We start from the raw sequence: 12,899 nt of genomic DNA, 5'->3' as shown, positions 1-12,899 counted from the left end.
TTTATTAAAAATTGCTTTTTTTCCAAATTGCTAAGATATATCATTTAGATTTGTGTGACATCTCAATGCCCCTTGCAAATCTAGGACTTTACAAATCTTTTGCTTTTCCCAAGTTTCATTTCTATCAGTTAGGAAACCACCAAATATTTTTCCTTCTTCCCCATTATTATTTTTCTACTTTTCTCTGAATAATTTTATTGTAATCTAAGTCCTTTAACAAAACTGAGAGCATGGCTACTCCTATGGTAGAAATGTACAATATCTTATATGATATTGAGCTTCCTACTCTCTCCTCCTACCTAATGCCTCCAGAAAAGTTGCCAAAGGCCAAAGGCATTATATTGTAGGGAACACCTATCCTTGTGTGAAAGACTTGGGGGTGAAAGAACAATACTCAGTAGCTATAGAAATCAAAGAAGAATAGACTTCCTGAGATTATGAAAGCCATTCTTTTGCCTTCAAACCACTAATTCCATAACAGACATGTGAAATCATAAGTCTTCCCCAAAAAAAGGAAAAAGGAAAAGGAACATTTCTTGACCATTAGCAAAATAACTCCAAAGAAATGTATGAAATTGACATAAAAGATCTTGGAAGAATGATTTATCTTTACATAATGCCATTTATAAATGAAATTCACTTGGCATACACAATTTGACACAAAGTAAATGCCATTAATCCCCCCCACACACACACCATAATTATAAAAGGCTGGTACAAATAACTTCAGTTTCCTCATCTGTAAAAGGAAGGGATTGGACAAAATGACTTCTGACGTTCCTTCAGGCTCTAGATACATAATCCCATGTAAGTGATTCAGACCCATTCTATGCTATAGCTTAAGACTTAGGAGGTGTCTAGAATGGAGCTCATATGCTCAGTATCAGTGGATTAACAGACCCTTGAAAGGGTTTGCCAACCAAATATTCCCCATATGTTCCCGGATGTTTGATGAGCTTTGGATGTGGGAACCATCTTGTTCCATGAAGTACCAAGGTCCATGCCATGAGGTAGCCTCATCCTAGGACCTTCCATGATGGTCAGCTACAAGTGCCCATCATAACAGTAGGGGATACATATCTAGTTCATATAAAGGGCTAGAGTTAAAGGGTCTGGTACCCATCTTGGGTGTCTTCCTGTAAAATATCTTTGGAATAATGTTATGAGGTAGAGAATCTAAACCTCTGTGCTTTCATGAACAAGGGACAATCTGCAAGATTTTTGCCAAGCTTGTCATTACTGTTAATCAGTCATTTTTTGGGTGTGTCGCATCTCACTCTTCATGACCTCATTTGGAGTCTTCTTGGTAAAGATATCGGAATGGTTTTCCAATGGAATTTCTTCTCCAGACTGTTTGTATTTTACAGATAAGCAGGAACTGAGGCAAATAGGGATTAAGTAACTTGGCCAGGATCACACAGCTAGTATGTGTCTGAGGTTAGATCAGAACTCAGATTTTCTTGACTCCAGTCTTCCTTCTCTATTGCATCACCTAGATGCCACTGGGGAAGGTGGTATAATTATAGTATATGATTATAATTATCTCCATTTTACAAATGAGCAGACTGAGGCCCAGAAGGGTAACCTGACTTGCCTATGGACATTGACATAGCTGGTCAATGTCAGAGCCAAGATTCAAGGATAGCATCACTTTCTTTTAGGACACACTGCCTCTTCATCTATTACAATTTAAATATTGAATGGAATATTAACTTCTCAGGAAGAAAAAGAGGAAACAGAATTTTTTTTAAATACCAAGATTAAAAAAAAGTCCATATGTTCATACCTAGGAGTTTCTCGCCTAACATGTTCAGCTGTTCTAAATTAAGTCCTCTTTTTGTGACAGAGGAAAACTGCCAACTCAACACCTCTGAAAGTTGAGACCATTTTGCACATGGTGGGTTCAGAAAGAAGGACAAATTCTAGAGAGAAAACACAATACAAAAATCTTTAAGAACAATTTCAAAAGCATCAGAAAAGTTCTGAAATCCCTTCCTACTCAAGGGCCTACATTTTCAGATCCCTTTCTTTGTTCAATGTTATACACAGTTCCAGAATAAAAGAGCAGATCTAATGAACCATCAGCAGGAAAAAATGAAACTAGGGAAGGAATCTTAGGATTCAATGAAAAGAAAAATGAAATAATGAGCAGTTAAAGACTTAATTAACTTTAGTCAAACTTTCTGAAAAATCAAAGTTTGCTTGGTTGAACCATACTTTGTAAGCAAAAATAAAGGCAAATTACAATCTGTTTCCATTTGCCTGTGTATCTTCGGTGCCTAGGATGGTAGGCTTTTAAAACAAGGTCAATAGAATTGTATGGAATTGAATCTGAGTTTATAATCAAATAAGGAAGTTTATAGATCTCTTTTCTTACATTTGTTTCAGTCTTTCAAAATTCCTCATAATCTTTACAAATCTGTCCATGTGAGTTTTATGTTTTTTACTGAGGTTTTATTTGGGCAATTAACATTATTTTAAGATTTCTAGGCTAGAGCAATAGGGCCCTTTGGTTAACTTTTTATTTTATTAGCTAAATGTAGTCAATACCTTGGGTTCTGTTGTTAGCATGTTGTACCACAGAATGGATGCCCATCCACTGGGAAGCTGGCTAACGTTGGAAATCACAACAACAGGCAGAGAGGTTGTCTAAAAGAAGAAAAAGTCTTTGAGGCAATCTAAATTAGAAACATTTCACACTTAATTTTTTATTATTATAAAATATCACCTTATCCAATCACAAAATTTTTAGTTAGCCAATGTGTTCAGAAAATACACATTTATATGCACACACATAAAATAAACCAATTATTAACCAAACCAAATGTGTGTATATGTGGATTTATACTTTTTGTACTCCCCCCACCCAGTTTGTTCAAGAAATCTTTTTTATTGTTTATGAACAAGAGGAAAAACAGGCAATGGACATACAAGCAAGTCTTACAATCAGTTTCTAAAACCAACTGGATGTTGGCTGTCCAATGTACAGTCATGCAACTGGGTTGAGAAGACAAATCCTAAGTAAAAGGTGGTATCAAAATGGAAAGATGAATGGGGTTTGGGAGCAAACAGTACAATGCTGGAAGAGGAATGGACAAAATTGGGAAACAGGCAAAGTTAAGGTTGGTGGGACCCAGCAAGACATATTTGTAGCTCAAACATTCTGTGGAAAAGTATGGCAAATTTTGCAGATGCTTTCCATTGTTCTGCCAAGGGACAGTGCTCTGTCCTGTGGGAATACATTATCCTAGATTTGCTTTGGGTCTGCAAGCCTACTTTAACCATAGACTTCTGCAATGATATTGAGCTTTCTAGAAGCATAACAGAAAAAAGACAGAACTTTGATGTTCCTTCATATACTTGGAAAACAACTATCATATTCAGTCCTACATGTCTTCTTCCCCAAGTTAATGGTGTCCAAGATTTGTTTTATACTGCTAAAAGTGAGACTACTTTAAGATGGTCACTTGGATTTGTTCTTTAACTGAACACTGAGGAATTTTTTTTATATAAAGAAGAATCTTCAATAAATACCAGACCACAATATAAAAAATTAAAGATATTGGGAAAATGTAGCTTCATTAGTTCAAAGGTAAATTTAATTCCTAGTTACATGACAAGCTGAATTCATAAGTAAAATTCATGGCAGCACAATCACAACCAAAAAGCATGCAAATATTTTAGTGAGATATGGTAGCTGGGGGAATGTCCTTGAAGGAAAAACTTGAAGATAAAAATACATGGGGATAAAAAAAAAAACCCAACCAACACATACAAAAAACCCACTATGGCTGACAATTACTTATAGAAAGTAACTGGCAGTCTTCCTGCAGAGGCTGCAAAACTACCTGTGCTGGAAAAGGTCCCTCCAGGAATGGGTGAGATTAGATGGCCATTGGTGTCCCTTCCAACTCTCAAGTTCTGTGATTCTATGAAATCTAAGTCTTACCTCTAGATCAATTACCAAGCCCGGTTGGCACAACTGGGTCTCAAAGCTAAGGGAATGAAGCTCTTCAGTAACGATGAGAGGACCCTAAAAAAATGTAAAAGAGTTACTTAAAAGTCTCAAAGGAACAAATTCACACACTTACACTTCTGAAAGTCAAACTAGCATTTTAAAAGGTGGAACTGAGGCTTAACCATAACTAGCTTCAACATAGGAAAAAATCTCATGAAAAATAACTTCATCCCAAATTTTTAGTCAAGCATGAAAGGTTAGATATTTCTTAATAATATCTCTTGGGCAAACTCATTGAAAATGGAATTTTTAAATGACGAAAAGATGACTACAGCAGTGTAATACAGTGGAAAGGTCTATGACACTGGTGTCAGAATATCTGGGTTCAAATACTTTGCCAGATGATTACTATTTGAGAAAGTCACTTAATCCACCTAGGCCCTTCATCTGTAAAGTTAGAGGGCTGAATCACTGAGGAATTTCTAGAACTTTAAATCTGAACTTATGAAATTATTGAAAATGGTACAAAGGCCATTATTTTTCCAAGCAAAGGACGGACCAGATGGCTACCAAGGACCCCCTCCAATTTTGAGATAGTGTGACAAGAAAAATCCAAGTGTTATGGTTTATAGAGGGGGAAAACTTAGATATAGGGGAAGAGGAACAGGAGCTGATAACCAGGACAGATGGTACACTGAGTTTATTTCCAAAAAACTTAAATCTCCATCTTTGTCAGCAAGGAAACATAGACTATTATAAACCCTTTGACCACTCTTGAGTGCCAAGGTTTTTAGCCATGCCCTGAAAGGTCAGTAGGCAGATAATTTAAGAAAACAACACTCTAAGACTTCAAAATAGTAGCCAATATGCATTGGTAAAGAGTACTTCCTCTCTGAGAACTCCTTACAGGAATAAAATCATAAGTCTGGGTACTCCTATTTCCCAGCTCACTTCCCCAAACCCCCAAAACTTTTAATAACCAACTGTGTTTTATTTCCCAAATGGAATGAAGTATTTACTGGAAAGCTCAAAGTGCTTCCAAACTTTGAATCTATATAGTGATTTGTAGTTTATAAAATATTTTTACATCTATTATATCATTACTGAACTTTTACAACTCCTCATCCCTTAAAGTAGCTAGGGCAATTGTTATTTTATTATTCCTATTTTATAAATGAGGAAAGTAAGACTAGGAGAAAGACCAAGGCCACGCAGCTACTGAACATCAATGCCAAGACTAGATCTCAGCGCACTCGAATCCTAGGTCAGTGCTCTTTCCAATATGATTATCACCTTGTCTTCAGAATCAATGGAAAATTCAAGTGACAATTGTCTTCCTACATATAGCCAGAGGATGAATCAGAAAGTAGGGTTCTAGGAGGGTCTGTTTTCTCTCCTCATGAAGGATGCCATATTACAAAACTAATGCCTTCCCTCCCAAACTACTTTATGTGTGGTAGTATTTATTCTCCGTGTGCCCATTTATTTATTTTCTTCCCCATTAGAATGAATATATGGTCTTTCCAAGTAGGGACTGTTTCATTCATTGTATTCATGTCCCCTTAGTCTAGGCACAGTGCCTAATATAAAGGTAGTACTTAATAAATATTTATTGATCAATTGATTGTAATTTCTTGATGGTAGGAAGAGAATTGTCTTTTTCATACTGACTGAATATACATGAATCTTTGTGTTTCATTTCAGTTTGCATAATAACACATCTTTTATTTTCTTAATCTTTACAATATTCCTGAGAGAGGCAGATGGCATGGTGAAGTGGAAGGAACACGAGCTCAGAGAACCTATGTTCAATTCTCAGCTCTGATTCTTTCAAGTCCTGTGATCCTGGATAAGTCACTCCAACTCACTAGGCCTTAATTTCTTCATATGTAAAATGGAGGTAACACTACTTTCACTAATTATCTCACAGACTGTGGAGAAAAGCACTTTGTAAACAGCAATGCTTTATATAAATTGAGCTATTATTATTGTCCTCAATTTACAAATGGAAAAACTGAGGGAACTGGAGAAGACCCATGTTCCATGTAAGGTCATAGCACTTGAATTCACAGTCCTTTGTTCTTAGACTCAGTGGCACCCTCGTGATTATTTCCAAAAATAGAGACCATTCAAATCTACTATCTCTTAAGCTATTAGAGCCCAAATCACACTGATGTTACTTCGGTGGATAGATGATTACATTGAGGGAGATACCATCTCCAGCGGCATGAACTCTGCCTTCTCACTGGTGCAACTCTTGTCCAGGTCTTCCCAGAAACTGTCCACATGCAATATCTCCAATGGACTAGATGCTCTTTTGTATCATTTACTCTTGCTACACAATTGGACCAACTGTCTTTCAGAAGATAATCTTATAAAATTTCTTCTCTACTGCTTCATTCCTGGTTATATCTTAAAGTCAGTACATGCTCACTTTTCAACTTTCTGTGGCCCTCTGGGTTGCCCATAACTTGATACTTTTGGGGATAGCATAGTCATATAACATAAGTAGAAGAATAATGTCATTAAAAAGAGAGATTTTTGAGTCAGAAAGCAGCTTAGGAGGCCAGAAAGGACTGTATAATTGTTCTCCCTTCCAGCCCTCTCATGCTTCTATTCAATTTTTAAACTAGCTCATTGCCCAGCTATAAGGACTGTCAAAGACATAATGACCAACAGGTAAACTCAAACATAGTCTGGACCAGTGATGGGCAAACTCTTCCCTGCAGGCCAGATCCAGGCCAGAGTTTGCCCGTCACTACATCTGGATGCCGGGGTGTAGTGATTAGGTCTGGATCTGGCCGGGGGAACTGTTTGCCCATCACTGGTCTAGATAATAGTCATTCTTCAACCATTTAACTTTTCCTAAGTAGATTATCAGGAATTTCGTTGGGGGGCTTTATACCTTGGTATTATGTCACCTAGAAGATGTTCTCATTAATAGGGAATCCTTTTTCCATTTGGATTATAAGGATAGCTTCTAAAGACAAGGCCAACAGCATTGTCAGGGAAATGTCTCTCTGTTTGTGAGTCACTTAACACTGATCACCAGAGAAGGAAAGAACAAAAACATCTCTGTGGTTGCCTCCATTAAGGGATCTTGAATAATCTTAATATGTTCATGAAAGACTTTGCTGAATGAATGCCTTCAAGACAATGCTTTGCTCTATTGTCTAAACCATTGATGGGCCAACTTTTTAAAGAGGGGGCCAAAGGAAAGGAAATGCTCATCTCTCAGTCTGTTTCTAAGGCAACTCTTTCGAAGTTTCATTGTATTGTATCCTACTCATTGTATTCATCAGATTAGGAATAATGTTGCATGGCCAGATAGAACATTTCAGGGGACCACATCTGGCCTGCGGATCGTAGTTTGCCCATCACTGCTCTAAAGTTTTTTTTGGTCAACAAACAATGCATTCCTCAGGATTCTGCATTTTCTAAAACCTAATTGTAATCATGTCACTTGATGGGTAGAAAATTCTAAAAGCCAATCTCTTCCTGTCTCTTTTTTTCATCTAAAGGACTTGTATGCAAGTTATGTCATTGTCATAAAGATTTTGTAGAGATAAGAGTAAGGATGCCATGCTTATGAAATTCCAACAGTGTGTCAGATCAGTGGATTAGGTGCTGGAAATACAAATACAAGGAATGAAACAATTCTTCCTTGTAGGAGTTTACAATCCAATTAGGAATCTAACAAGGCCAGATATAAGCATGTGTACACAAACACGCACACACACATATATGTATAATGTGTTCATATGTGTACATTATGTATCTGGCCTCTATGACAAGGTCTTGTCTGTCACATCTCTTTCTATCACATGACATATGTGTTCATGTTGCTATTCAGTCATTCAGACATGTCTGACTCTTCATGTCCCCATGGACCACAGCTATCCATGGGATTTTCTTGGCAAGGCTATAGAATGGCTTACCATTTCCTTCTCCACTGGATCTTTTTGGGGTATATACCAATATAGATATATCTCACAAATGAACAGTTTGATAGTTAGGGAACAAACAGCCTTGGGAGGATCAGGAAAGGCTTCATGTAGGAGGTGGTGCATTTTTTTATCTTGAAGAAAGAGAGGGATTCTATGTGGCCAAGGTGATAAGGAGTATATTCCAAGCTTGGGGAAAAGCCATTACAAAGGCATGGAGACAGGAAGTGATGTGTAGAAGGCTAGTTTGCCTAGATAGCAGAGACCAGGGGGTGGGGGTACTGTACACTGGTGCATTGTGCAGTCGAGCTGGAGAGATCAGTGGGTACAGGTTTGGAAGAGTTTCAAAGACTAAACAAAGGTTAGATCATTTATTCCAGAAGTAGCAGGGATCCCATGGAGTTTATTAAGCAGGAAAGTAATACGGTCAGTTCTGTACTTAAGGAAAATCATTTTGGAAGCTATAGAGAACCAGCTATATATTTTGGGGGGTCCTGAGTGGCGTTTAGTGGCGTTGGATTGAAAAGACCAGAAATAGAAAACTGAGAACAGCCAGACTAGTGGTTAGCCCATAGCTGCTCCAACTGCTATGGAGTTTAGAGTTTATTATATATTGGTTTCAAACAAAGAACACAGAGAAAGAATCACAGCTATGAAGGGGTTACAAATCATACAAAAACCCATTAAAGTCTAAAAGGTAGAGAGATAGGTACAGGGTCAAAGGCCAAATTCCAACCACCAATTAGTAGGGGGTTAATTCTGGGAGCAGAAATATATTTCATAGAGATCCTAAGTAAATGAATCCTATACTCTTGATTTACAGGGCTGCACCTGGTCAGATAAAGTCTTGTCTAGCTTTGGCTGTGTCTGGCCTTGATTATGTAAGTAATATGTTTTTTAGAGTTCGGGCTTCTTAATTATCAAGGAGAGAAATTATTAACTCAGTAGCTGCTGGTCTGCTAAGGACTCAAAGCTTTCCAATAAGAATATTAAGAAAATGTGGGGATCTGAAAATGAGTCAAAAGAGGAGCCTCAGATTTTTACCTTAGATAACCCATTCCATCTGCGTCCTGACATGCAGTGCAGAAAAAATCATACACACAGTTTTACTTGCCGATGATTTTGTAATGGGATCCAGATAAAATATCTATTACAGACTCTATTTCTCTAAATGACTCCCAATAGCCTCCTGGAGGGGTCAAGTTGATTTTGGATTAACCAACCTGCTGGTACCAGAGCTTTTCAGGGCTCAGGTGACTAGGACCAAACACAAAGACTGCCTCAGCCTGGATTGGTCATGTAGGGAATCTAGATAACAGGCCCTATCCTGACCCTATTTCTCCAATCAGCCTTCCGCAGGAAGCAATGTGGAAGATGGATTAGAATGCAAAGAGGAAAGGAGACCAGTTAGGAGGCTGTTGAAATAATCTAGCAGAAGATGATAAAGGGCTTGAAGTAAGGAAGTAGTTTAGAGAGAAGGGGCCTGATGTGAGAAACATTAAGATTTGGCAAGTGACTGTAAATAGGTGATGAGGGAGAGCGAGGTTGATGGACATGATGGAAAAAGCAAAAATGATCTCTCACCTCATTAGTTCTGGTGCCTGCGTTTTTCTGTTCTTTCAATTGCTATAAGAGAAAAAAAATCCTCTTAGTATATGTTATGGTAATTTTTATTTTTTAAATTAACTATAGACAAAAGTGGAAGCAGGGACAAATCTACAGAAGAAAATTACAAGACGCATGATTTTGATTTAATAGCATATATAAAAGCACCCTATTCTATTTTTTTAATCTAAAGATTTTTAAACTCCTTTACTAAATTTTAAGCTGTTTGAGGAAAGGGACCATGCCACATTTATCTCCAAATGTCCCCAACATCTAGCACATAAAAAGTCTTTAATAGTGATATTTGAATGATGAATAAATGAAATGTCATCCCTGTCTAACAGTCTGATATCATACTGAATAATACTGCGAGTTAGTTACGATGGTAAAGAATTTCTATTTTCCCTCCTTTTGAGCAAATTTGTTCTGGTCTGGCTGCAGGAACTGCACACCACAACACTCCTAGCTCAGAGGATTTCTTGTTTCCCTTCTCCTCTAGATTAGTTCTTATTCTAAGGCAGACCCAGGAGTCTCTGCATAACCCTCATAACATATATAGCCCATGGAATTATAACAGAACCGATCTGCTACCACAAGACTAGAATAACCCAGTTAGGTGGTGCAACAAATAGAATACTGGACCTGGAGTCAGGAAGACTCAAATTCAAATTTAGCCTCAGACACTTATTAGCTGTGTGAGCCAGGGCAAGTTACTTACCCCTATTTGCCTTGGTTTCCTCATCTGTAAAATGAGCTGGAGAGAAAGAGGCAAACTCCAGCTTCTTTGCCAAGAAAAACTCACATGGGGTCATGAAGAATTGGATATGTCTGAAACAACAAGCTAGACTTCCCAAATATGCCCATTCCCTAGACCAGCCTGTTATAGGTCCCCCTTGTCCTCATTTTCTTTTCAGCTATAAAATGAAGGGACTAAATTAGATGGCCTCTGTGGCCCATTCAATTATAGATCCTAAAGTTTTTGTTTTTCCATCTTATAAAAAAATTAATGAAAAGGATTTATAATGAGGCTATCTAACACCAAGTTTTGTGCTGTCTTGCTAAGCTTGTTGTTTGACCAATATTTAATTACAAAAAAATCACTCCTTTTATTTCCCCATTAGCTTCTTCAAGGCAAATATAGTTCTGATTCTATTTCCTTGGGACTTCTTTCTTTGATATATTCCCCAAATCCATTTTAACATGGTTCTACTTACAAAAGGCACTCACAATAAGGGCATGACAAAAAAAAAATGACTGACTTGGATTTTAATGATGTCACTAAAGCAATAGGCAAGAAGATGCTGACTGCTAAACTAAAAATCAGTATGCATGAATGCACGAATGAAATACATTTGCTCACACCCTGATTTATGTCAGAGTATACTATCATCCCTATCATCACAGGGACAAAGAAAAGTTAATAAATGAAATTCTGGGTTTCACTGCTATCTGATGAATTAATTAAAGAGAGAAAACTGGTCAGGATAATCACTTAAGAAAGCATAATGAGGGGGGCAGCTGGGTAGCTCAGTGGTTTGAGAATCAGGCCTAGAGACGGGAGGTCCTAGGTTCAAATCCGGCCTCAGACACTTCCCAGCTGTGTGACCCTGGGCAAGTCACTTGACCCCATTGCCCACCCTTACCACTCTTCCACCTAGGAGCCAATACACATAAATTAAGGGTTAAAAAAAAAAAGAAAGCATAATGATTCCATTTAGTTTGAAGGAGCTTCTGAAGGCAGTAAGTATGCTTGAAGGGGATCTAAAAAATGAAATTTATTCAAGAGAAGAGGGGAAGAATCCAAACAAAGACAGAACCAACAGTCAAAAGTTCTTGTGGCTATGGAGGATGCAATTTTGACCTGAAACTTCAGAGGAATACTTGAATCTTAACAGAAAAGGAGTGTGATACTAAGTATCTGCTGGATGATTGAATGAAAGGTAAGAAAGATAGTAAGGTATCAAGGGAAGTTCTAGATGATAAACTAAGGAAACTGTGTTCTGTCCTTATTCTGCCGCTCCACTGCTCTTTGATCTTGGTAAAATCACCTGAACTCTGGAACTTAGGGTACTAATCAACAGAAGGAGGAGGGGGTTGGACTTAAAACTTTAAAGTGCTTTGATTTTACATAAATAATTTACAAAAGGCAATGGTATAGAGAGAGCAGTCCTCCAAGTCTTTTAGACCTGGGTGAACTCACATCCTACCTTTGATATGTACTATTTGTTTGACCTGGGAAAGTTACCCAATTTCTCAATATCTCAGTTGATTCTTTTACACTATCCAATATAGAGAAGTTACTAATTTTCAGAGGTTCCCTAAACCAATAAAGTCACAGGTTGGTTAAAAAAAAAGAAAGAAGACTAGAAATTTACAGCAAGATATTTTTAATTTAAATTTGTTTGATGCAACTTAATACCACAAATGTGACCAAATATTAAAACTTTTTTAAAATGTGCTTCTGTAAGATCCCCACATAAAATCATAAATTTCATATCAGGAAGGATTCCTAACACCAATTGTTAATAACATCCTACTTTAAGGGCTATTGGAAATAGAAAGACATAAAAAGCATGTTGGTTGCCTTTAATGAGTCTAATAACTAATGGTGACAAATACATGTATTTGTTCACTTATTTCAGTTGTGCCTAACTCATTGTGACCTTGTTTGAGGTTATCTTGGCAAAGATATTGGAGTTGTTTGCCATTTCCTTTTCTAGGTTAATTTATAGATGAGGAAACAGAGGCAAACAGAGTTAAGTGACTTCCATAGGGTAATACAGTAGTAAATATCTGAGATTTAAACTCAGGAAGATAAGTCTTCTTGATTCCACACCTGGCATCTATAAGAAAACTATCAAGAAATAGAAGAGATTCATGGTTAATTGTGGGAATTGAGTGAACCACACTGACTCCGTCTCGTGACTCAATTTTGGAACGAACTTAGTTCCTTTTCTATTCAGTTACAGGCCAACTCCAAATTCTGTATTGTGACAGGAGTATATTCAATTAAGAAAATATTAACGCACTGCTTGAACCTCGCTCTACATGGCTGGGACACTGGACTATCTCTAGCTGCTCTTTAGAGGCTCTTAACCAAGGAATTAGGTTATGTTGACCAAGAAATGCAGTCAGATCCCAAGACTGATAATAGGAATTTTCTCATAATTTTGTACATCTCAAGCAACCTATATGTCTTATCTGAAAACAGACCCAGACTAATCTATCAGTTATTGTTCCCATGTTCCTTTGATTGTTTACAACCACTTGGGGAAGAGCTGGGCAACTCTTTTTCTGAATTCAGGGAATTGTACTTGCTTACATTCCCTCTCCCAACTTCGAAAGTCCCTAATCTCACATCCAATTAGAAAACAAATTATCTAATGTATTAC

General features: G+C 37.4%; 1 protein-coding gene across 1 annotated transcript in view; it reads right to left on the bottom strand.

Annotated features, from left to right (window-relative positions):
• STAT1 (signal transducer and activator of transcription 1) overlaps window positions 1-12,899 on the bottom strand; it is a 57,545-nt gene that overhangs the window by 17,065 nt on the left and 27,581 nt on the right. Inside the window, exons 14-17 of the mRNA XM_044669690.1 lie at window positions 9,487-9,528; window positions 3,950-4,033; window positions 2,551-2,649; window positions 1,787-1,922 (exon numbers count right to left, since the gene is read on the bottom strand). Of these exons, the coding sequence (XP_044525625.1) occupies window positions 1,787-1,922; window positions 2,551-2,649; window positions 3,950-4,033; window positions 9,487-9,528 (361 nt within the window). The remainder of the gene's footprint in view (window positions 1-1,786; window positions 1,923-2,550; window positions 2,650-3,949; window positions 4,034-9,486; window positions 9,529-12,899) is intronic.

This window comes from Gracilinanus agilis, chromosome 3 (assembly GCF_016433145.1).
Source record: "Gracilinanus agilis isolate LMUSP501 chromosome 3, AgileGrace, whole genome shotgun sequence".
NCBI classification, from domain to species: domain Eukaryota; kingdom Metazoa; phylum Chordata; class Mammalia; order Didelphimorphia; family Didelphidae; genus Gracilinanus; species Gracilinanus agilis.
This window is presented reverse-complemented; position numbering and strand designations above follow the sequence as displayed.